Below are 25,655 nucleotides of genomic sequence, written 5' to 3' on the forward strand. Positions count from 1 at the left end.
ACACAGTGCAAGCTGTCACTTGATATTTCTCTTCCCCCATTTAGAGAGACCAACTACAGAAGTAACTAAAATGTTAGTTAGATCACAAAAGGAGTGAAGTTGGAGGAAACAAAACAAACCAGGAAAAGGAATTAATTAATTGGGAAGGAACTAGCTTCAAATAATTAATTTGCAATGCATTATTTCGAAGCTTTGGCTAGAGCCCTCAACTTATGTGGCTAGAGCCAAAGAGTTATAGTGCAGCAACATCTGAGAAGAGGGAGGCTTACATTTTCAATCCTGTTCTACACTGGTGCTTTGCTTAGCTTAATACTGCATGAGTGAGATTTCTTTTCTTTTCTCCTGGCGCAGGAGGTTTTTTCACCAGGTTTTCTGCACTTAATACTAGTGAGCATAGTCAAAGAGAAGGGAGCTGATAACACTGAGGCATAAAATCACAAGTTGTTGTAGTAGTACAGAATAACAGATTTTGGAAGAGACATAAACATAATCTGTCCTAGCTCCTTCTGTTGGAATTCTTCTGGACCTCATCAATAATAGATGGCCAACCAGTTTCTCCTTAAAAACCAATGATGAAAGAAACCCTACCCATTTCTGGAATGGTCTGTTCTGTTGCTAAAGTTGTCCTGTCAGTAAGTTCTTATAAATTCAGATATAGGGAATCTTTGACCTTCCAGACTTTTGGACTACTTCTAATACAGTCCTGTTATTGCTCGTGCAAATGGAAATTGTAGGGCTAACGGGAGTGATAGGCTAAAGCATCTGGAAAACCTAAGGTTTCCCATCCCTATTCCAAGCTATCATTAGCTTGGAGAGCCAGTGTGGTGTAGTGGTTTGAGCACTGGACTACAACTTTGGAACATGGTTTGATTCCCTGCTCAGCCATGGAAACCTACTGGGTGATCCTGGGCGACTCACAGTCCTTTAGCTTCCTCCCCAGAGCCTCATAATCCCTTATAATATTTTGAAGGCTACATCTTATAATATAATTTCTTCCAATGAAGATTAGGAGGAAGAAGTATTTGGTGGTGGGCTTGATGAACCTTATAAGTGTATCATGGTTCTTTTCCTCAGCACACCTCTCGAGGCATCTCATCAGGCCCACATATCATTACTTCTCTTCCTCTCTACAAGGAATTACCTAGTTCAATCACTATCTCTTCTTTTTCCCCCTAGGAGCTGACAGTAGCTCTTCCATCCATAGAACTTTGTAAGGTTGCCTCCATGACTTCAGAGGTGTGAGGCTGTGGTCCCTGTTCATTTGCCTCAAAATTCCTAATTAATGGGAGAGCTTAAATTGATTGTGTGGCTCAAAATATGCAACATGGTTCTTGATAGTTGTGCTTCAGTGTGTCACATGCTTTCTGTGTTTGGCAAACATCCCACACCCTACTAGCTTCCCCAAGTCTTGCTGGAGAATTTGCTCCACTCTTTCAACAACAACAACAACAAAATAGTTCCATTCTCCCCGAAAAGTTGAAGTGTAGATACTAGGGTCTCAAGCTCCTGTACCTTCTTTACCAACAGAGTAACCAGATCCAGCATTACAGTACTACATATGGCAAACTTATTTTGACTGAAACAGTAACTTCAAATTCTGTTACTCTCCAAAACTGGGCATGTTGCCTTTAAGAAATGAATGGTTGCAAAGAGTTAAGTAGCCATCTTTTCATAGTCCTCATCATTGTTCTGCTGCTTTTTTGTGTGTATGACCTGTAAAATTCTAGCTGGCATTGCAGTGAGAGAATTATGTACTTGACAACAGTCTTCAAAAGTTTTTGTTTGAACTACAACTTGGGTAATTCCCACTGCTGTTTGAGGGATTCTGGGAGTACTAAAAAAACTACTTTAAATTGGCCATACAGAAACTGAGAGTGGCTGAGATTGGGTATAGTTGCCAGAGGTACCTCAAAAAAATAAAAAAACAAAATAAAAATAAAAAAAAAAAAAGGGGGGGGGGAAGAAAAAGAAAAGAAGAAAAAAAGGCTGCATTTTCTCCCAGGGGTAGCTTCTGTTTGCAGTAGATGTTCAGCTAGAACAGGTTCCACAGTGGTCCCCTTCAGCAACAACGCCAGTTTGAATCTGATCATGCAGCTCAAGCATCATCAGCATGAGTACTGTAATGGTTGGATAGGTGGAAATCCACCTCTAGTCTCATTAAGAAGAATCATATGAATATGGAAACCCAATGGAATGTCATGGCAATTGGTATAAATTATGCTAGTACATAGTAGTGGGAATAGGAGTAGTAAGGGTCAATTCAAATTGTTTTGTTGCTGTAGGATAGCCTCCTGAACCTGGTACTCTCCAGATGTGTTGGACTACATAATCCTCAACCAGCATGGCTGTACTTGCTGGAGATGATGGGAGTTGGTAACCCAACACATAAAAATGGCAACCAGTTGGAAAAACTGCATCTGTTTTGCTGTCTTCTCCACACCTCCATCTGCCAAGGCCTGTGTTTTTGTTTTAAGATCCCCCCCTCCCTATTGTGCTTCCTTTCCACACTTTTGTACAAGCTGACTGGAGCTTTTACCCAGTTCCCTTTTGTTGATTTGTCACAAGACTCTTGACTTCTGGCTTGTTCTCCCCTAAGCAGTGAGTCCAATATCCAGTTCTCTTTGTATTTATACAAAGAGAATAATGTGGTATGAACTGTGCCGCATAAGGGAAGTGGGAGCCAGTGTGGCCCAGTGGATAAAGACTGGCTCCTGCTTCCAACCCTTTCTGACTCTGAGTGCCTCCAGGCAGCCTGCTCATAGCACTACCAGGTTTTACATTGGTTCTGTCTTTCCTTCCTCTGCAATTTTTTTTTCCTGGTAAGAAAAAAATGGTAGAACCAGTGGGGAAAATATGGGAGCACTACAAACATAATATACTTCTTTTTGGGACACCCTTTCCACTGTTAAATTCTTTGTTTGAGACAGGACAGCTGGGCAATAAAAGCCTTGTCTGTATTTTTAGTAAATCTTATATAATCATAGGGATTGTTCTTCCTTACCTGCCCAGTTGTCATCCCTTGTAGCGGTCCTATATCTGGCGTTTTGAGGAATGTCTCTTCTTTCATTTCAGAGACGGGTAGCTTAGAGAAATGGAAAATCTGCTTGGACTGAAATCTCCTAAGTGATGTTTTTGTATCATATTTCCTCAGAGATTTTTAATCTATACCTGTCTGTTCAAAGACATAGCCATGTTAATGTGTTTCAGCACAGAAAGAATCCTGTAAAACAGGGGTAGGCAACCTTTTTGAGCCGGGGGCCGGGTTGCTGTCCCTCAGACAACTGGGGGGGCTGAAGCTGGGGGGTGGAGCTTCCACCCTCTGGGGCGGACCCACACACGGGGATGGAGCTTCCACCCTCTGGGGTAGAGCCGCGTGCCAGGGTGGAGCTTCCACTATCCGGGGGTGGAGCCACATGTCAGGGGCGGAGTTTCCACCCTCTGGGGGCGGAGCCGCATAATAATAACAATATTTGCAGAAAGCTACTAGGCAATGCCATAACACAGGAAAAATGCATGCACACCGTCTCAACCCAGAAAAGAGCAAGCAAGTCCATGTGGGGGGATTTTGCAAAGAGAATACCAAAGGATAACAACAATAATAATAGCAATATTTGCAACATGGAAGCGACTAGGCAAGGCCACAAAACAGCAAAAAATGCATGCCACTGTCTCAAACCACAAAGGCACAGGTAGTATAACCCCTCTCGCCCAATGACCAAACCTCTCACCTGGCTCAGTGGCTCTCTCTCTCCCCCTCTCCTCCCTCTCTTTCTCTCCTTCCTCCCTCCCTCTCACTCCCACCCCCCTCTCTCTCTCCGCCCCTCCTCCCACCCTTTCTCTCTCTCTCCTCCTCCTCTCCCTTCCCTCCTCCCCCCTCCCTCTCCTCCTCCTCCTCCCTCCCTCCCTCTCCTCGGCCTCCTCCTCCTTCCCCCCGCGCCTCCCATTTTTAGGAGCCAGGAGCCAGGAGGGAGGCCCGCTGTGGCCGCCGGAGTGCCGTTTCAGGGCTCCGGCTGCCGCAGCGGGCCTTCCAGAAGCCCAGTACGGCTCCTGGAGCCCTGTTTCAGGGCTCCAGAGACCGCAGCGGGCCTTCCAGGGGCCCGGTGCGGCTGCTGGAGCCCTGTTTCAGGGCTCCGGAGGCTGCAGCGGGCCTTCCAGGGGCCCGGTGCGGCTCCTGGAGCCCCGTTTCAGGGCTCTGGAGGCCGCAGCGGGCCTCCTAATGGGTGCCGCCATTTTGAAGGACAAAATGGCGGCCAGAGCGGCCGAAATCAGCGGCGATTTCGGCAGCAGGAGGGACCAGGGGCCAGCGGAAAGGCGCCCGCGGGCCGGATCCAGCCCGCGGGCCAGAGGTTGCTGACCCCTGCTGTAAAACCTTTTAGTCTGAAAAATATCCAGCAGAACTTTTGTGGATACCAATCCATTTTATCAGAAGCTTTTGCTAGAAATTTCTTTTTTTCCCTTAGTTAACCTCAAAGGTTCTACAAGATACCTTTATATCTACTATATCTATATCTCTATATATGTTTATCCTTTCAGAATAAATGTTTCTGAAAAGAAATTCTGTCTCACAAGGGAAACAAATTTTCTTAGTGTTTAAAGGAAGAGTAGAGTAAAGGAAGTGAAAGATGGGGCAGCCTTTGAAACGCCGAATGCTGTGAACTTCAGTCTTTTATTATTGGTCCTATGGACTGCTGGGAGATGAAATTCAAAACATATGGAAGGCCAGTGGTTCCTTTCCACCTTGATAATAACTAGTTTTAGTGGAAAGCTGGTTGGAGGAGGGAATGGGTGGGGATGGGGATTATTGAGGTCCCTTCCACTGTCGAACGTAAACTGCCAATGAGATGCATGGCCACAAAACTCACCTTATTATATTCTGTATCACATTGAAGATGGCATCTGTAGGTGGGCAGCCAGTACTTCTCTGTCAGCTGAATTTGTCCACACAGTTTGCCAGATGAATGTAGAATATGAGTACAGAACCAGTGCCCTTACAAGAGGTTGTTGGATTGCAATTTGCATTGGCCCAAGGTTCAGCTGCATAGCCAGTGGTTAGGGTTGATGGGACTTATGCTCCAATAATATTTGGAAGACCACATGCTCTGTTTCTGAATAGCCCCTCAGAACTGGGATGCTAAATCAGGGGTGGTAACCTGCAGTTCTAAAGCCAGAATTAGAAACATTATTTTTGGAGTACAACTCTCAAAAATCTTTCCAGACAGAAGGGCCATGTTGGCTGGGAGTTTATGTGAATTGTAGTCCAAAAAAAGGAGGGAGAAATGGCATTGCCATTCTTTGCTACTTTTAACTCTGGCCTTTGCCCTACACCATCTTCCAACTCCAAGAGGTTTCCCTCTAGGGAATGTAGCCCTGAACAGCAAAAAGGTTCCCTTCACTGTTGAACAAAGCAAAATTGTCCCTCTGTTGTTTGTTTTCTAGTTGTCATTCCAATCTGTACTAATGGTACATAGCCTTATCACAGTGCTACAAGGCCAGAAAATGAAAAAAGTGACTAATACATTTGGATACCTTTCCCCCTTCTCTTCTTTTTTTCCTGTCCTACACCTCTCCAAACAATATTGTGCACTAGTGCCCACCTGATGAAATGTCTGAATCTGGACAGTCTTCTGCAGCTGCTACACCAAGCACCACTGGAACAAAATCCAACACACCTACTTCGTCTGTTCCTTCTGCTGCTGTCACTCCCCTAAATGAGAGCCTTCAGCCCATGAATGACTACATCACATCAAAGAACAACAAGCGATCCCGGGAAAAACGGAACAGTCGGAATATGGAAGTCCAGGTTGCCCAGGAGACAAGAAATGTGAGCATAGGTATGTCTCACATATAGCCTATTTAACTAAACCAGCTTCAAAATAATTAGTTTGTGGGGAGGGAGATAATGGCCATTCTTTGTCTCTCTTTCACATAAAACGTGTAAGAGATGCCTGGATATCTTAATTTGGATATTTGTTTAATATGTACATATGTTTAGTATGCCAAAATCCAATACAGAAGTGGCCTAACACATTTTATTGCCTACAGTGGAGCAGCATATTGTGTTCCTCATCCTTGCATCTTAAAGAACATAGTTCCCAGAGCCAGCCAAGTTATTTTGACACGTGAGAGAAAAATTTCACAAGTGAGGGATTTCTGCATCTCTTGTCTGATAGTAAAAAATACAGTAATAAATTATGTAACACATCCATTATAATCTATAATTTAATTAATAGCTTTCCTTTCATGAAGGCATTGCACAATTGCCTTCTTAATAAATGAATGTGTAAATGACCTTCTGAAGTCCAAAAACTTTACTTTCCTTGTAAATGGAGCTCTGTATTTGCCCCAGTAGGTAGAAGAGTGTAACCAGAGGTGACCTGAGATTATTCACAAATGTATTTAATTTAAAGATTTATTTAAATCACAGTTGACCAGCAAGGAATAAAGTGTATGAGGTAAAGAAATAATAGACCAAAAATCAGAAATAAATTAAATGTAGAGAAAATACTGTGCGACGATTAGAATAACCTTAATGTGTCAGATGGAATTGTCTTTTATATACAACAATTATAACATGGGAAATTAGTTAGAGTAAGTGCTTCAAAACAACAACACATTTGTGTCTAATCCTCTACCAGCCCTGCACTTAAAGGTGTTCCCACCTGCTTATTAGTTTGGCCTAAAGATTTAGGGGGAAAGATGCCGTATCCATTCCAAGAGATGGCTTCTTGAAGATTTCAACAAAGACAGAAGACGATTGATCCAGGAAAATTCAAACAGGAAAAATTCATCCAGGGAGCATTTTTTTTTTCAATCAATGAAGCCTAGACTCCATAATTAAAAATTGGAAAGAGTTTGAGCTTTCCAATAAAACCAGTATTTGTGGAAAGCTCTTCAATGAAAAACATAAATCATCATCATCATCATCATCAAAAAATTTTTAAAAACTGCCTTTCCTCCAAAATCAGAGCATAAAACACAAAGGACCTCAGAATAACAAAATGAAAATATGGAAAGAAGAAAAGAAAAGAACTCTCCACCTGGTACTTTTTGAGCCACTGACACACCCAAATGTTCACACTTCCTGAATGGTCTCTTTTCCTCCAGTAAAATTAAGCTCTTCATTGGTAGATGCAACTCAGAAAACGTGCCTTGCATTACTGTTCTTTTTAAAGTACAGCAACAGCATTTCCCTTTGTGTTAGGACCAATAATGTGATCTAAGGATTTTGCCAGAGTACACTCTGGATATTGAGCTATTGAAAGTAAGCACAGTATGTTATTTGGTAGCTCCTCCGTACTGTACTATACTAGGTCACCAAGTCTTGTCATCCCAGCAGATGTTTTACTTATTTTAGAATCCAATATACCTTCTTTTGCAACACAGAGCAATTGCTTATGCTATATATGAACTAAGGCCCTATACAGATTGGCCTGCAAGGCCGGCCTATGGATGGAGTCGGGGTGTCATGTCCAGATGATGCACACACTGACTTCGCCCCAAAGTGCTATGATGCTGCACGCTGCTCCACACAGCGTGCGGCATCATGGCGCTCCTCCGGCGCAGCATCCAAACGATGCAGCACCAAAGAAGCACCATATAGCTGCACTGCTGCAGCTATGGCACCCTTTTGAGGGCGCAAAAAGGAGCTGCTTTTTGCTGCTCCTTTTTGCGCCCTTGAAAGGCCGGATTGAGGCCACGGTGTGAGGTTCTGATCTGTCAAGCCTCTAAGCCACCGATTCCCCCCCCCCCCCCGCTCCAATTCTGTTCCATAGGTTCATGGTTTTCAGTCCATTGTTCCCAGTACCTCAATCTCCCCACCAAGGACCTCAAGAGCATTCCAGAACCACAAATGTATCCTTAATTTTTTGCATTCTACAGGGATGGGAAGCAGCGATGAAGGGTCAGATTTCCAAGATATTGACTCAACTCCTGAACTTGAGATGTGCCAGGATCCTAGATTGGAGCGCTCAGGAAACAGGTCAGAGAGCTTTTGTTGTGGACATTCTCATTTTTATTAGGAAAGCCATCCTGGCTTTGGTTTGGCCTAGCCATTGATGGATCCATATCTAAGAGCTTTATTGCACAAGAAAACAAAGTTGAAATGGAGCTGGAGAGTTGCAGCTTTTTCTGTCTTCCCACATGATGTCAGAGCCCTTCAGTTCTCTTCCCTTGGGAGATGATTGTCAAAATGAATCTTTCTTCCTAGCTGGAAAACATCCATTTGACAAAAGACCTGCTTTGACAACTGTGTCCTGGAGGAAGAGAACCAAAGCACTACAATGTCACATGGTAAGGCACAGAGAAGGACACTATTCTTTGGTTCGGTGTCAACTTTGTTTTCTCATGTGACTGAGGCCCAAAACAGATGGGTAGAAGGGAGTGGCTTCCAGCCACTCAGAGTGGCATGACATTTATGCAACACACGTCCCCCGGAGCACCCAGAAGCCACCCTGGGGTTATGCTGGGACTGCCCAAGGTGGCCCAAATCCAGCCCCAAAACGAACATATGTTTTCTGCTCCTATTTGGGGCCACAGCAGGAGGCGCCCTTGGGGCTGCGGCATGTGTTTGCCACAACAATTGGGTGGGAGTAGCTTCTGGCCACTCCTATCTGCCCATCTGCTTCACCCTTTAGTTAAAGAGGGTCTAGGAAACTAGTATGTAGCAGAAAATCAATGGGGAAAAGGGAGTGCTTAGCCTTTTTTCTGACTGCAAGTTTCTCCTCCTGATTGCCTGCATGTTTCCTTCTTGGCCTGTATATGTCACACTGTAGGTGAGAACTGAATGTTTGGTTATTTCCCTAGGTTCATAATTCTCCCCTTTTCATATTTCTGAACTTCACATTCTCTGGTTATGAAAAAAACCCAGGTGCAATTTTGCTAGCCTAATTTTCCCATAGTTTTCTTTCTGCTGAGTTGTTTATAAATGAAGTGGTACATGCCAAAAAGCAACATGAAATTCCCTACCTACAGTTTGAAGTATTACAGCCCTAGAAGTACTATATTATATGGTTTGCTTGGAACACAGACAGGGCTCTGATGTTGTTATTGGATTGTGATTTTGAATGAAACAATGAGAGTCTTGCAGTACTAACAGAGAAAAATAAAAATATCGCTAGGCACAACTTTTCTGTCACATTTCTCCAACAGCCCTACACAGGGGATTGTGAACAAAGCCTTTGGCATCAACACAGACTCGCTGTATACTGAACTTACGGAAGTGGGCTCGGAGGCCATTGGGGATGTGGATGAAGGAGCAGACTTGCTAGGTAAAGGATGCTTAAAAAATGGTGTTTTAAAAATATTATGTTCATTTTCACAGCAATCTTTTGAGGTAGATTAAAGGCTAGTGTACTAGGTGAATTGGTGCACATTTTTGCACGTTCACATTGATGGTTAATTGTCTTCACTTTCCTGCACAAATTTGCATTTATTTGCATTTATCTTCTCTCTGCTGAAAATGCACAGCCATCTGAATGCATGTCTAGCAGACAGATGGCCACACATGCGATAATGCACATTTTTGTAGATTTCAGCTGATACTTTGTTAAAAATCATGAAGCCTTCCCCATGGAATTTAAGGAGGGTTTTTTTTTGGCGGGGGGGGGGGCTTGCAAAAAGCCCAAACTTCTGTGAATCATGTGTGGCTGGATCACATTCTATTTTACTAGAACAAGGGGCATTTTAAACCAGTAGATTAGCCCTAAACTGAAAGATAATGATTTAGGTAAAGAGCTGGAGGAGGCTCAACTAGATAAAGTGTGCAGAACATCATACATTCCCATCATCATAAAACCATAACTTGGATTGATGTTCAGATGAACTTCATTATAGTCATTGCCCCTTCTTTAGAAAAGACAAATTATCTAGATCAGCCAGCCCCAATCTTTCAGATGTGCTGGACAACAACTCCCATCACCTTCAGATAGCCCAGCCATTGTTCAAGCTGTTTGTGGATTATGGTCATTTTAGTCCAGCGCATTTGGAGGGTGTCATGCAGGCAAAGGCAGCCTCAGAGGGAATTTCAGTTTGGAGACAATGAAATTGAGTGGAATGTATCACTGAGCAAGAAACACGGCTCATTGAAATCTGTGCTTGGCTTCTAATGGGATCTAGTCAAGAAAAACCCATTTATAAACGTATGCCACTTAAATACATGGGTGCCCCTTCACCATTTTATTGTAGACCATGCTTTCTCAGATTGGTGTCTTCCAGATGTGTTGACCAATTTCCACAATTTTCAGCCAGCAGTGGCCATGCTGGCAGATTGTTATCCAATGTCCATATATCTGGAGGGTACACAAGGAGACTGTTGTAGACTAATCTGTTTATCTTTCAGCAACCACTACAAGAGATGGTGACTAACCTGTGAGTGGCCGCAGCAACTGCTAGGGAGGATGTGGGTGGGTGTGGGAAACAATTTAATTTATAAGCTGCTCAACAATTTTGAGACATAAAAGTTTCATTCCCTCCACTAAGAGGGAATATTTGGTGATGAGAAGGATTCCAAACAATGTGTAAGTGGTAAGTTTGAGTCTCTTTTTCTATGAGGAGCAGAGATTAATTAAATTTAGAGTTTAATACTCTATTGCTAATGCAGTCTTGTTCAAATTGCATCCCACTGAGCCAAGCACAACCCTCCAACATTTTATACAGCCCATGGTTACAAAAGCAAACCAAAATGGTAAAGGGACAGTAACTCTTTGACAAAGCATTTACTTTATATGCAGAAAGTCCCGGGTTCGATCCCTGAAATCTCTAGTTAACCTCCTCAGAAAGGGAATGGAAGAGATATTTGACTGGGAACAAATTTTGGGGACATTTCTTTTTAGACAGCAACCTAAATTCTTCAGCTAGCATGAACACTATTCCAGTAGTCATGCTGCTGGCTGAGGGTTTCAAGGAGTTGTAGTCTAAAAAAAGTAACTGTTCCAAAACTTGCCAGAGATCTTGATGAGTGTTTGCTCTTCATTAGGACAAAGATTCATTGGGCTAGATGTACTACCAATCTGAACTGACATAAAACTGTTTCCTATGTTTCTGAGATCAAGTACTACAGACCCTGATTCGTAGTTGATGAAGTTGAATGTGCCTTGCTGGGTCTCATGATATACCAACTTTTGTCCCAATGAGTGTTTGAATGTTAACAGATCATTCTGTAGTGAACCCAGGCTGCCACTCTGGTTGTATTGGACTTCAACTCTCATCATTCACAGTCATAAAGGTCATGCTGGTTGAGAATTCTAGGAGTTGCTATCCAACACATTTGGAGAGATGTTGGGTTGGGGAATGTTGAGCTAAAGAGCTCAGTGTCACATTATTGTGAAATGTTGTTTGCAAGAAATTGTTTTTTGTATTTTTTTTTTTAAAAACCCACCAAATTTCTTGCAATAACTGAGCAAAGCTAAGCTTTATTAAAGTCTCCAGAATCTGCAGCCTGCATGACCACTGTTGGGGGATTTTGAGAACTGTAGTCATATCTTTTTCATAGCTTTGGAACATGAATTGGGAGGGAACTAAGCAAGGGATTACCTATTCGCCCTACAATTTTACTCAAAAGTGTTGTAGAAATATTAAAGCAAGGTTCAACCAGCAGGTTTAAAAATTCTCTTGGATCCTTACCTCATCTTAAAAACCAAACCCCACCATATCCCACACTCCTGAGTGTACCCTATGTGGACTCATGCTATTTGCAGCCATGGCAGGTTCTGTTTTGACTATTTCATGCCTTTTGACACTGAAATGGCAAGATCATTGTTAAAAGTTTTTGTTTTATTTAAAAAAAACCAGATTTTTTTTATTTTGTTGGTTTAAATCACTGATGGATTCTTTCTTCCCCCCTCCCCCCCACCTCCACCCTCCTGTTTCTCTGTGCTTCGCTGGACATGGCCCTTAGGGGAGTTTTCAGGTGTGTATCTCTCCTCTGTTCAGACTCCTTATTTGTTTCCTTTTCCTTTTCTTTTCCTTCCCTGTTTTTCTAATTTTAAATGGAATGATGTGGGTATACACATGTGATACTCCCCTGCTCTTGTCCAATCACGATTGGCTTTGCAGACTTGGTCCTACCTTACCTTTATTTTGATTGACTTGCACAACTACGGTTCTGAACCCTCCAGTACATTCTCTGCTTTTTGCACATCACATAAAGATTTTCCCTTTTATTTCTAGCCTTCCACCACTTTCTCTGCCTTCCCTGTTTGGAACCTGGGGTGTGAGGGAGGGAAAATGCTGTTACAATGTGCCTTTTCCTTCACTGGGGTTTGGTTTTGGGGCCATCTGTGGATGAGAGGAAAATGCACATGCTCAAGCCCCATTATAGTCAACAGACAGTGATGTGCATTAAAAATAATGGGATGGGGGTGATCCACAGATGGTCAAGTCCATAGATGGCTAGCTCACCAGCACAGCGGGCCCACTGTAATTTATACATTCTGTGGGGTGAAAAGTTTTTGTTTACAGTGGTACCTCGGGATACGAAATACCCAGGTTACGAAATTTTCGGGATACGAAAAAATCCCATAGGGAATCATTGTTCCGGGTTACGAATGTTTTTTCGGGTTACGAAAAAACTTTTGGTGCTTTTTTCGGCTTTTTCGCACGGAATCGCGGCTTTTCCCCATTAGCGCCTATGGCAATTCGGCTTACGAAGGCTTTTCGGGTTACGAAAGCGGCCGCGTTACGAATTAATTTCGTAACCCGAGGCACCACTGTATTTGCTTAAGGCAGGCAGTGCACCAAAAGAATGAAATTAGAATCCTTATTCTGAGTGGAGGAATGGTTGTTAAGACTGAAAGATTTAGCAGAAATTGACAAATTGATTAGAAAAAGGTTGTTAGCAACATTTCTCAAAGACTGGAAGCCCTTTATAGACTTTGTGCGAAAAAAAGAAAATGACTTGGTAACTTTTGGTTTTGAGGATTAGAAAGGATAAGACATTGAAGGAAGGAAACATGCTATAATTTTTAAAGTGCGAAGTATGAATAACTATTTGTTGTTGTTATTGTGTGGCTTCAAGATGTTTCTGGTGGATTTTGTTTTTGCTTGCTTTTGTTTTATGGAACAGTTAACTGAAAGGATAGGAGGCCAATGAGAGAAAACAGAATTAAAAAAAAAACAGCTTTAAAATTGTGAATAGTTGCAATGAAATAAGACAGAGAGAAACATTTAACTTTTCTGGTATGGCAAACCTGCCCAATGTCATCCAGTGGGTTGCCATAGCTGAGGGGGGATTGTACCCTGAACTGCAGAGTTGTAGTCCAACACTCAAATCACTACACCACACTGGCTCTCAACTATATGTATATATAATTTCTGAAAGGAAGATTGGAAGTCACTTTTTTCTCTTCTTTTTCTCTTCCTTTTTCTTCTTCTTTGCTATTTCTTTTCTTTACCATCTGGAATTCTTAATGTATTTTTTTTAAAACTTTGGTAAGTGTGGAGTGTATGAGAAACCTTATTCTGAAAGTGAATTGATAACCACAAGTTTCTTCATTTTTGCAAATTCCATTTCTTAGCCCTATACTTTCTTCAGGATGGCTTGCAGGTATAGCAGTGGATTTAAGACTCAGTACTTGCATAAATGAGGACTGAAGATCTGTTCTGACAGGTGATAAATGAGTAGTACAGGTCAAAGATCATATTTTCTAGATGACCATGCAAAGTATATATAGATGGTAACTACTTAAATTGGGGTTCCAAAACCAAGGTTGGATGTTGCTGGATTACACATCTCATTACCCCCCAGATGGGTTATGGTTATATCTAAGGATGATGGGAGATATAGCATGACAACATCTGGGAACAACCAGCTGAAATAATGCTAAGTAGTTGGCTCTGGGTCCAGTTCCATTTGCAAACAAAATAAATAACCACAACTGATTTCCAGTGCATTCCAAAGTAGTCTGTTTATCAAAGTTGATTTTGGAGGGGAACAAAGAACCACTCTGGTCTGTTTCCCTTCTAGATCCCCTAAGCTGGAACCATCTCACTTATATGACTGTCTCCCTTCCCCCTTCATTTCTGCCCACAGCATTTTTGTTTTGTGACTTCAGCTGTTTTTGAACCTTCAGTTTTGTGTATAGTTTTGGTCACCAGTTCTCAAAAAGAATATTCTGGAGATACTAAAGTTTGCCAAAAGAGCAGCTAAAAAGGGTCTGTTTAACTTTTTTGCATATGATAAAGTGTTTGGATTTTGTTTTTGTTTGCTTTTGTTTTATGGAACAGTTAACTGAAAGGATAGGAGGCCAATGAGAGAAAACAGAATTTTAAAAAAACAGCTTTAAAATTGTGAATAGTTGCAATGAAATAAGACAGAGAGAAAGAAACATTTAACTTTTCTGGTAACAGCAGAAGCCTGAGGCTGCAGTCTCATACCAGCTACCTGGAAGTAAGCCTATGGAAGTAATCCTATGACTCATAGAAAAACACTAAGTCTCATGTTTGCTCAATGGGACTTAGCATTTTCTATGAGTCATAGCACTGCCAGAGTGAAAACTGGAGATGGTTTCTTCTATGGTTGCATAGAAGAAGGAATTTCAGCAGGGTCTGCCTGTTTGTATGACAAGCAATATCTACTGAAATGTTCTCTTTCACCCAACCATAAAGGTACAGGAGCCCTCTCCAGTTTTCCACCTGACAACCCTAAATCCAATTAAATTGTCTGATGGTAGATTCTGGAATGATGGGAAAAATATTTCACTATGCAGTGCATGAAGGAGAATAGATTTGTTGACGTATCTGCTAACAGAACTTCATTATCTGAGTGCCAGTCCTTATGTAACCAAAATGGCAACCCATGTAAAAGAGGAGAGACATTTGGAGGACATAGGAAACTCCAAGATTTGCAGAAATACACAAAAAAATTAGGGAGAAAAACCCAAATCAAGAAAGGGAAGGAGCATTCTTGACATAAAATGCTGACCAACTGATGGTGTTGGCAGTAGGAACAACTGGGAGGGGAGAATAAAACATCATGGACTATCCTGTCTGTCTGGAACCCCGAACAGGAGTCTTCCATATGGCAACACATTCTTTCAGATCCCTTTTGCCAACTGGTATTAGGTGAAGCAAGCAGTGACCAGCTAAAAACTACCTTTAGCTTTTAGTGGAACCCTGGGCTTCCAAGCCAGAGTCCACCTGGTGATCTGTTATTAAATACTTATGGGTCCAATCTACCTTTTTCAAAAAGAAAAGTCTGTGACAGAATCCTTCCCTTCTACTCTCCTTTTTCATGTACTTTCCTATGCTTTGTGACATGATCCATATTTAGGTATAGTTAGAACTTTCTTCCACTAAAATGTCATGCCTTTCTTGGGCAATGACTGGAAAAGAACCTTCACTTCAGCATGCTTCCCTTTGCACTTCTCCAGAAGATACCCTTATGGTGAGTACTAGCATAAGCTTTTTGGACCACATACTGGCTGGATATTCTGGAAGTTGTAGTAAAAAAAAAAGAAAAGCCAACTTCTCCATGCTTTGAAAGATGTTATCTTGGTGGCTTCCAGTTCTTGTGGCTTAGTATGTGGAAAAGTAGCACATGGTTCTTGATTCTAGTTCTTATTGATTCAGAGAAGGGTTGATTGGATATATTATGGAGGAAGCAGAACTTGGAAAAGTTACTTTGGGGGCTGCAGCTCCCAGATAATTCCCGATGTGGCAGCCGGTGGCTGAGTAGTCCGAAAGGACTACAAAGAGTAGTTTTTGAGTTGTAGTCCAAAAAAGACTAGCTCCAGTTCTGGGAGAAAGTTTGTTTTGCAGAAATTTTGTTTTTGTGACACTTCTCCCCCACTGTAACTGGTATACCAGTGGTTGGCAATACCAGCCTATTGACTGCATATGGAGCCCTTCTGTATCTGACAATTAAACAGCCAAGCCTCTCCTTTTATATTCTCTTCCTCTCCTTAACTCCACATTCATGTCACTCTGACGGCTGTAATTGGCTGGCTGTACATACACTAGGTAAACGTCTGCTCTCTTTCACATACCAGGCCTTTTGCTTATAGAGAATTATCCTTAGAATCATAGAATTGGAAAATATATACATTCCAAAAAGCAAACCTTGCATTTGCCATTTTATATAAGGGACACCCTTTTACTATAGAATCATAGAGTTGGAAGAGACCACAAGGGCCATTCAGGCCACCCAGTTCTGCCATGCAGGAATACGCAGTCAAAGCACTCCTGACCAGTGGCCATCCGGACTCTGGCCTGTTACAGACAAGCCTCTAAGTACGTGCTGAGCACATACTAGGGTTAGGAAGCGGCGGCGCTTCTGCACACCCCCAACCCTAGTACGTGCTCAGCACATACAAAATGGTGGCGGCTGTTCCACACGGCCGCCGCCATGACTACGTCATGACCGTGCCACCTCCAAATGAGGCGGCGTGGTTGTGACGTAGTGGGGCCGTGCAAGGGCGCCTAGTGCGCCCTTTCCGCGACCCCAGAAGGAGCTCCGTTTCGGAGCTCCTTCCAGCTTTGCGTCGCTGGGTACAGCCTTTAGATGGCTGCGCCAGCGACGCAGAGGAAAAAGAGGCCAAGCAGCCCCTTTCTCCTCCTCCCCGCCATCGCCGGGTGTCCTTGGGGCTTGAAGCCCCAAGGACACCCCTTTCCAGGCCACGGGGAAGCGGCCTTTTGCTGCTTCCCCACGGCCTGAAAAGCGGCAGATCAGGGCCTCGGAGGCTGCCGTTCTGGCAGCTGAGGCCCCGATACACTGGGGAAAGGAGCGCCTAAAGGCCGCCCCAAAGGGGAGGTCTGTAACGCGCCTCTGTTTAAAAACCTCCAAAGAAAGACACTCACTCACACTGAGGCAGCATATTCCACAGCTGAACAGTTCTTACTGTCAGGAAGCTCTTCCTAATGTTTAGGTGGAATCTCTTTTCCTCTAGTTTGAATCCATTGCTCTGTCTCTAGAGCAGCAGAAAACAAGCTTGCTCCCTCCTCAATCTGACATCCCTTCAAATATTTAAACAGGGCTATCATATCACCTCTTAACTTTCTCTTCTCCAAGGTAAACAAACCCAGCTCCCTAAGCTTCTCCTCATAGGGCAGGGTTTCTGTATCCTTTACCATTTTGGTTGTCCTCTGGACACATTCTTGCCAACATCCTTCTTGAATTGTGGTGACCAGAACTGGACACAGTATTTCAGCTGGGGTCTGACCAAAGCAGAATAAAGTGCTACTAATATTTCCCTTGATATGGGAGTACACTCCTATTGATGTAGCCTAGGGTCGTATTTTCTTTTTTAGCTGCTGCTTCAGATAGTGCAATTCACCTTTAAATCAAGGCTCTTGGCCCCAGTGTACTTTGTATTTAACTTTAAAAAATGCAAGGAAGGTCTTTTTCACTCCCAAAACTGGAAACATAATTCTAGAGAATTCTGGTTTAGGCCAGTGGAGATTGTGTGGCCCATGATGGGTCAAAGTGAAGGAAAAATTGCCTTCAAGCTTCTAAAGTTGTCTACCCCTGCTCTGTTTTCTACTTTTGATGATGAAATAAAGATTGAGTAGCACTTCTGTAGGAAGTGGGTGATACCTATAGTAATGCTAACAAGCATAGTATTTAAAATTTTGGAGTCTCATAAAATTAAACAGAATTTCTTCTTTCATCCTTTTAAGTACTAAATTTTTCCAGCTGGTGTCCATCTCTGAGACACTTATTTTATGACAAGAAGGATGTTACATGTTGGTCCCAGCCAAGGAAGGCTTGGAAAGCTTCTGCCAGGCAGTACAGAATAGGAGTTGGGCAACTTTGATGTTTGGGCTACAAGTCTGCCAATCCTTTACACAGCGGTGAAGGCTTCTGAGAGATGACTTCCAAAACATTAAATCATTCATCAATTTGTCCCTCCTGCTGTATTCTGATCTAGCAAATTCTTCTTGTCGTCTTATTTTAATTGTCCCCTCTTTTAAAATAGTGAAGGAGCATATTGAGAGGAGGTAGCCCAGAAATGGCTTAAAACAGCATTATTCAGCCTGGCATACTACATATGTTTTGGCCTACAAGTTCCATGACCCCCAGCATGTTACTAATGGCCCTGCTGTAGTTTTGCATATCTAGAGGGTACTGGGTTTTGGAAAATCCACTTAAAAGCTTGCCGTAGTCATTTTGTTGCCTGTGCTGATAAATACATCTGGATGGTGGAAAGTTTTCAGTCAGTAGCCCTTTTGAAAATCAGAACAGGGATTTCAACAATATCCTCAGCCTCAGTTTGTCTTTTATTTTCTTTATGTCTCCCCCTGCTTTTATTTTAAATTCATGCTGTCATTTTTTGTTACCTGCTATAAAGAGCATTAGGCCTAAAAGACAGTTGTTCCACCAGGGTAAAGAAAGCTGATGGAACCAGACCTTGCTACTGGATTGTTTCAAAATCTTAACATGTTCTTCGCTGTTCTGTTAAAATGGATTGCTGCAACATAAACTGATTGTGGCACATGCTAAGCGAGCATCACCATTTTGCCGTTTATAGATTTGTATTTAATGGCTGCTTTCTCTCTCTGTTCTTTCCCTTTTTCCTTCTTTGTCTCCTTCTCTTTCTGTATCTCTGCCCTTCTCTTCCTTTTTTCTCATATGGAATGACTTTCATAGTGCGGGATGATTTCTTTGGTAAGGCAAAGGCCATTTTTAAACATATAGGTGTGTTCCCTCCCCCTTTTCTGTTCACCGAGCATCTTTTCATCCTTTTTATTTCCCACTTGTTCTTGGGACTTGTTTTGTTTTGTTCCTATGATGGTGATGGCGATGAGGTTGCTTTCCTGAAAAGAAGTAGATTGTTTTTCAGTTGCCATTGTCTGGGAAACAATCCCCATCACTTTGGGGATATAGGTGCTTATCCACTTTGATGTTTCAAGCAGCTTGCAATACTGTTGGATATTTTTTTCCTCAGAACTATAAAACTGTAAAATATTTTTTAAAAACCTAGCACCTTTGTTGGGAAGATTCAACCCAACTGATCTCTTGTGATTTTCTTCAGGTGCTATGGCACCCAGAAATGCAGTGCAAAAGTTCCAATGTTAATGTTTCAAACCTCCTTTGAAAGAAATTACTTTGTATTCCAGGTGGCACATCAAGAAAAAGACTAGGCTACCCTCCCATACTGCAATGCCTAAATTTCCTAGGCACCAGATCATGTCTGATCTTGGAAGCTAAGCGGGTTCAACCTTAGGTAATACTTGGTGCTGTAGGCTATATTTCAGGCGAAGGGACTAACAAAACCACCTCTGAGTATTCCTTGCCTAACAAAACCCTGTAAAATCCATGGGGTTTCTGTAACTCAACAGGTGACTTAAAGGCACATACACACTCACCCACCCTCCCTTGCTACTTTTTCTCCAGACAAGGAGCATTTAATCATAGTTTCTTCCTTCCTCCCATTCTCAAGCAGTAGCAAGGCATTTAGATTAGCTTTGATTGGTTTTAAGTATATAAATATATATTAAATATATTTATTTAACAAATTTTTGTAAAGCCAGAGTAAGCAGAAGATGGACTTGGCTCTACTGATAATACTGTGGGTTCTTCACATGGCTTGGCAAAGGTTTCCTAGGCTGCAACTGCCCTGCAGAAATAATCCAGCTTGATACCACTTAAACTGCCATTTGTGCAATGCTATTCAGTTCTGGGAAATGTAGTTTTGTGAAACATTTCACATTCTTTGTCAGAGAGTGTTAAAGTGGTGTCAAACTGGATTATTTCTCCATTGTGGATACAGCCCTAATCTCAGTTGTTTCGAGGAAACATCAAGACAAACAAGCTTTTGTTTCTAAATTAGATTGGTATTTTCAATACTTTCTTAAGAGGCCAGTATCAGGAATTAGTACTTTGGGCACTTACAAAGACCAACATCCCTGCAAAACTCCTACTGCTGACACAGTTTCATAACCTTGCTGCTTTTTGCTCTTCCTGTGTGTTTGTGTGCCTTCCTCAAGCATACAAGCAAAGATGAGAGTCAGCAGATAGAGCAGCATGCTCCCAACACTTGACAGTCTGCCTCTTCAAGGCCAGACGCCATACTGCTTATACTACAGTCTATGTATCATCACTCAGAAGTTGGTTGCATTGTCTTTAGTAGGGTTTACTCTCAGGTAAGGGTGCAGTTGTAGATATAGGGCCGAACAGACAGGCCAAAATAAAGCTGCTTTGGCTCACTTTGGAGATATGCTGTTTAAATGATGCATGGTGCTATAGTCTAAATACAGGTGCTGTAAGCTAAATTTCAAAGGAAGGAACTGGCAAAAACATCTCTACATAGTCCTTACCTAAGAAAATGCTATGAAATTCATGTGCGTACCATAAATCAACAGAAGTCTTAAAGACACACAACACACACAAACACTGTGCCAAACTGAAGGATACTCCCCAGGTGGTTGTAATTTGCTGATCCTTACATGTATCCTAGGCTAAATTTGGTTTAGAGTATTTTCAAAACAGTAATTCCTAATTCAGACATTGTATTATTTAATTGTGTTTTGTTTACAAGTCTTGGTGCCTTGTATGAGGGAATAGAAATTCCCGAGGATATGCTTGCCCAGGACCCCAAAATGTGCTACAAAGGCCCTTCAAATTTCCTGGCAAATCAAAGCTATTGCTTATATTTCTTCATTTTCTCCAACCCATGCCCAGTATCTAGACCATAGAAGATGTTTTTAAATGTTCAAGTATACATTAAGAAGAATAACAGGAGAGTGCAACCGACATGGGGCAGCTGGGATTGACTGTCGCTGCCCTAGTGTCTTTTTCACTAAGTCAAGAAGTGTAACTATGGCATAATTAGAAACAAACATAACATGGGAAGCGGCCTGTAGTTAACTATCAGACTGAAGTTCTTAAACTGGCATTACAAATTTAAGTCTGAAATTATATAATTTTGCAAAGATCTGTTAAGGACAGCATGCTGATCACATGTAGTCTGAAACATCAGAAGGGATTCACCTCTATTTGTCTGATTAATTGTTGTAGGATATATTTTGTTTTTGCTTTGTAAAAAACCACAACTGCTGCTTCTTTGCCATTCTCATTGGGGGACTTGCCTTTGTTATCATCACCCCATCTCATCTCATTGTGGGAAGAAGGTCTGTGTGATGCCTTGGTGTCTAGTGATGTGTTCTCATGTCTTCTCTGCTGCCATGCGTCTCCTTTAACTTTCAGTTTGTTCTGAGTGTACTTTTGCTGTTGTCCTCCAAATGCAAGCTAAACAAAAATCAAAATAATGTTTCCCTACACAGTGTGAAATGGGAAGTGATGTAGAAAGAAAGAATGGATAATAAGTGTACCATCCCCCCCGCCACTTTTGCGGCTTTGACTTTTGCAGGTTTGATTATTCACGGATTTAATTGATATGTTGTCTCTAGGAATCTCTAGGTTCTCCATGGTAACTCGGCTGGAAATTGACCATAGAATCACACTGGAGGACTTAGAGCTTCCTAGAGAAAACACTTCTGTAGGCATTGTCTTCAGCATGATTCTGTAGTCAATGTCTAGCTGATATTGACTGTAGAATTGCGTTGGCAGACTTAGAGATTCTTAGAGATGTGTTCTGTCATGTAAAAAAAAATAGTGGAGTTTTGGTTGCATTTTCCCCACTTTTGCGAGGTCCTGTGCCCCTAACCCCAGCAAATGTGAAGGGTGCACTGTATTACTTCTTTGGATGACATCTCTATGGCCCCATACAGACAGGCCAAAATAAAGCTGCTTCGGGTCACTTTGGAGGTATGCTGTCGTAAAGACTGGAGTGCAGCTTTGGTGCAACTTCTGGCCTCTTAGGACACATGCATCATTTAAACAGTATACCTTCAAAGTGACCCGGAGCAGCTTTATTTTGGCCTGTCTGTATGGGGCCTAAGAAACTCCCAACCAACATGCCCTGGCCCTGTTTGCTGGGGGATGCTGAGAGCTGTAGACTGGAAAGAGGATGTTTGCCTCATTTCAGGAGTTGAAAAAAACCCTTTTCAGTCTATAATTCAGAATATGAGTTCCATTCAGTTTTCAGCTACAACACTAGACTATTGAATTCTCAACATACGGAAGGAGGATGCTTCCTGACTTTGCAAGTCTTATCTTTGTGATTGAATAGGAATTCAAAGTCAGATCAAAGTCTCACATTTTGTTCCACTTAAACCCAACTGGCTCTTTCCTACTGTCCGTTTCACATTAACAAATTTAATGCACAAAAGCACCAAACAGGCCAAGAAAGGTTTCAAAGGTATTTTCGAGTGCATTCATGTGAGTTTCTTTGGACGTAAGTCCCAATATATTAAACAGAGATGCAGGGAGTTATCCCCTGTGATTAGAATGGTGACCATGATGTGTATGGATCACTTCAAGACACATCATGTTTTTAAGCTACATCTTTCTTTGAAATAGCTTTGATTTCACAAAGAGAAAAAAGAAAAATATATGTAGAGCAAAGGATGGGCTACACAGTGTCAGTGAAGAAAAGCAGAGAAAAAGAGCATCCGGCACACATTAGCAGTATTTTCCAAACAAACAGAAATGCAATACAACTATTGTTCAGTGATCGGATTGCTCCGCTCAGAGGAAGGGTGTTCAGTCTGTTGCCATAGGTGCACATGCAGCCTTTGGCTTAGGTTCAAAGCTCCTTTGCAAGTGACCATTCAGACCAATAACAAGATAAGCTATTAACATGGATAAGTTACTTTTTGGAACCACATTTCCCAGAATCCCCCAACCTGCTGAGCCAGTATCCATGGGGACTGGAGGATTCTGTGATTTGTCATCCCAAAATTATTTTTTTCCAATTGATGGGTAAGGGCAATCTGTCTGCTCCTCAGTAGCAATCTGGGAAGGAAGGGGAAAGAGTGTGGCAGAGGAGAGTTGGTAGCAAAGAGAACAGGAAGGAAGTTCCAGTACTTGAGTGAATGGACACACTTGCTCTCTTAGAAATACTGCTTCTGCTCTTCAGCTTCAACAGGGTGGGCATACTCTTTGCACTGTGCAGCAAAACATAGCCTTGCTAAATAAGGTTTTTCTAAATAAGAATGGTCTAGTAGGAACCTCAGCCTCTTTCTAAGGGACTGCAGTTCAAAAACTGTGTGCCTTCTTATCTTATTGTGCTTTTCCACCTCTCAGGGATGGGCAAAGAAGTGGGGAATCTGTTGATGGAGAACACACAGCTGCTGGAAACTAAGTAAGACTATTATGGAAAGATTTTCTTTTTCCTGTCTGCCTATAAATATTGCATGTTTTGGCCTCTGGTAAGATCTGCATGTTGCTTTTTGGAAAACCATTAAACGTTTCCCTAGACAATTGGGTGCACAAACAGCTCCTGTTTCTGCAAAACCTGGAGAAGGTAATATTCAAGTAGCTTTAAAGATCACCTTATCTCCACCAGCTTGCTCTCATTGCCAAGAGATAAAAGCTTGCTCTAAACTAACAAACAAGCTTCATTTATATACCGCTTCATACCACCTAAACAGTGTCTAAGTGGTTTACAACTGTAAGCCAATTTGCCCCCAACAGTCTGGGTACTCATTTTAGCAACCTCAGAAGGATGCAAGTCTGAGTCAAGCTTGGGCCCTTTTTGCTGGTCTTGAACTCGCAACCTTGTGGTTTTGAGTGAGTGGCTGCAGTACAGGCATTTAACCACTGCGCTACCAGGGCTCTAAGGGTCAGGTGAGCTCTTAGGCTCTGATTGTGTTTTTCTACAGGGATGATGGGAGTTGTAATTTAGACCCCATAATTGCAGGTGAAAGCAGCTGATTTAGTAACAGTCAAGGTAATTTGACAAGGTTACTGGGCAAGGTAACTTGCTGTCTGGCATCCTTTTAGTGAGCTGTGGTGGCATAAACCCATCTTATACCAATTTAACACACTTTTTTGTCATTGTAGGGACTAGAATTCTGTACTAACTGTGCAATGACTGAAATCCCTCCCACACAAAGCCATATTTTCACTGCTGCAGCACCCAGAAGAGTGTCCAGTTATTTTCATATAGCTGCATTTACAGTAAAAGGCATCCTCTGGAATTGCTGGCAAACCTCTGGGTGTTCCTAAGGATGAAGTTATTGTGTGATCTCCCTTTGCTCTCTATTGGTGAGGAGATGGATGTGAGATGGATGTGGATAGGTTGAGCTGCAGCACAGAAAATGTTTGTGGGGTTTGGGCACATACAGAAGGTTTCTCCTGATCCAGAATCTCAGCCATTATGTTCCTTGGTGTGCAGCTCATTACTTTTTCATTACTTTCTGTTACTTTTTAAGAGGGGAAATTTAAGGTTGATAAGAGATGTAAAATGTTAAAACTTCCCATCAAAATACCTTTTAAAATGCCTTTTAACTTTTGTAAATAATTAGAAACTGTTACTTTCCTTTACTTGCCATATAGCTTTCAAAATGCAACTTTGTTATACCCACATTATCTAAAATGTAGCTACCTGCAGATTACAATGTTGCTTATAACGAAGTAATTCCAAGCCCTAGAATGAAGTATGCATCTCTCCTTTCTGAGTGAGTGGTCATCTGTTATAGAAAGGCATCATCCAGTTCCTCAGTCTGATGTGGAAGTCTATAGTAGATGCCCACGGTAACATCTCTGTTGTTTCCTTCCCCTTTAATTTTTATCCAGATGCTTTCCACCTGGCTTCCAGGATTGAGGTCCTGGATGTCTTCACTGGTGTAAACATCCCTGACATATAATGCTATTTCTCTTCCTTTCCTATTTGCCTATTTCTCTTTAAAAGGTTATACCCCTCTATTACTACATTCCAATCATGAGACTCTTTCCACCAGGTTTCAGTGATGCCTATTATATCATATTTCCTTTGTTATGCTAGGAGTTCAAGTTCAGCATTTCTCATGCTCTGTGCATTAATGTACAGGCATCTAATGTCCTCTCCCCTAACTGCCTGTGTAAAATTTTTCCCCTCTCATTGATGGGTCCTTGCACTATTTGCCGTGTTCCCCCTGTAATAATTTGCCTATTATCTCCAGCCCTTGATGAACTCCAGCCTTCCGAAATACTGTCTTCCTCCCCACATAACTCAGTTTAAAGCTCTCCATAAAATTATTGAGACTACTGGCAAAAATGTTTCTGCCAGCTGGTGCGAGGTGCAACCCATCCCTTGCAAGAAGTCCTCTTCCATTAAATATAGACATTTCTTTTATCCTACTGTTGTGTCTGCCTGAAGAACTTTTGCAGCTTTTAGAGGCAAGGAAAGATTATGCCAAATTCTGTTTACTGGGGTGAAAATAAGATAAATTTACATGCTGTGGGCAGAAGTTGGCCCCTCCTTTCAAGCTGCATCTGTATTCTGAAAAAACTGCTGAAACCCACCTTCTGCTACAGTCTTTCTTAACATTGTGTTGGGTTGCCGGATTTTGGATTGTGACTATCATAATCCTTCACCATTAGGCATGGTATCTTTGGATGAAGAGAGCAGTCATCAAAAACATCTGGGCTTCTACAGTCGGGAAGGCCTACATTTAGTTCCTGGTTTTTTAAATTATATTTTTTTGGTCATGTATTTGTTTCACCAGGCATAGTCTCTTGATGCTGTTTTGCAATATTAAGGATTTGGTTAATAGACAGCTTGATCCCTCCATATTTCTGATGAACATTTCCTTAGAACTCTTGCATAGCATGCTTGAGTGCCATGTGTTGTCCCCAAAGCTAAAGACTTTTCTGTTTTCTTTTCGTTGTCTTGAAG

At 41.9% G+C, this 25,655-nt stretch overlaps 1 protein-coding gene across 19 annotated transcripts in view; it reads left to right on the forward strand.

Moving 5' to 3' along the window:
• The window catches only part of MAPK8IP3 (mitogen-activated protein kinase 8 interacting protein 3), a 76,258-nt gene that overhangs the window by 19,321 nt on the left and 31,282 nt on the right, over nucleotides 1-25,655 (forward strand). For 12 of the 19 annotated variants that reach the window (XM_042437275.1, XM_042437277.1, XM_042437279.1 and 9 more), the window contains 6 exons: nucleotides 5,588-5,831; nucleotides 7,879-7,978; nucleotides 9,148-9,266; nucleotides 11,894-11,905; nucleotides 18,581-18,598; nucleotides 23,081-23,138. In XM_042437275.1, coding sequence (XP_042293209.1) covers nucleotides 5,588-5,831; nucleotides 7,879-7,978; nucleotides 9,148-9,266; nucleotides 11,894-11,905; nucleotides 18,581-18,598; nucleotides 23,081-23,138 — 551 coding nt within the window. The remainder of the gene's footprint in view (nucleotides 1-5,587; nucleotides 5,832-7,878; nucleotides 7,979-9,147; nucleotides 9,267-11,893; nucleotides 11,906-18,580; nucleotides 18,599-23,080; nucleotides 23,139-25,655) is intronic. The other 7 variants (XM_042437276.1, XM_042437281.1, XM_042437285.1 and 4 more) reach the window with 2 other exon arrangements.

The sequence above is a fragment of the Sceloporus undulatus genome, chromosome 8 (assembly GCF_019175285.1).
Source record: "Sceloporus undulatus isolate JIND9_A2432 ecotype Alabama chromosome 8, SceUnd_v1.1, whole genome shotgun sequence".
In the NCBI taxonomy this organism is placed as follows: Eukaryota; Metazoa; Chordata; class Lepidosauria; order Squamata; family Phrynosomatidae; genus Sceloporus; species Sceloporus undulatus.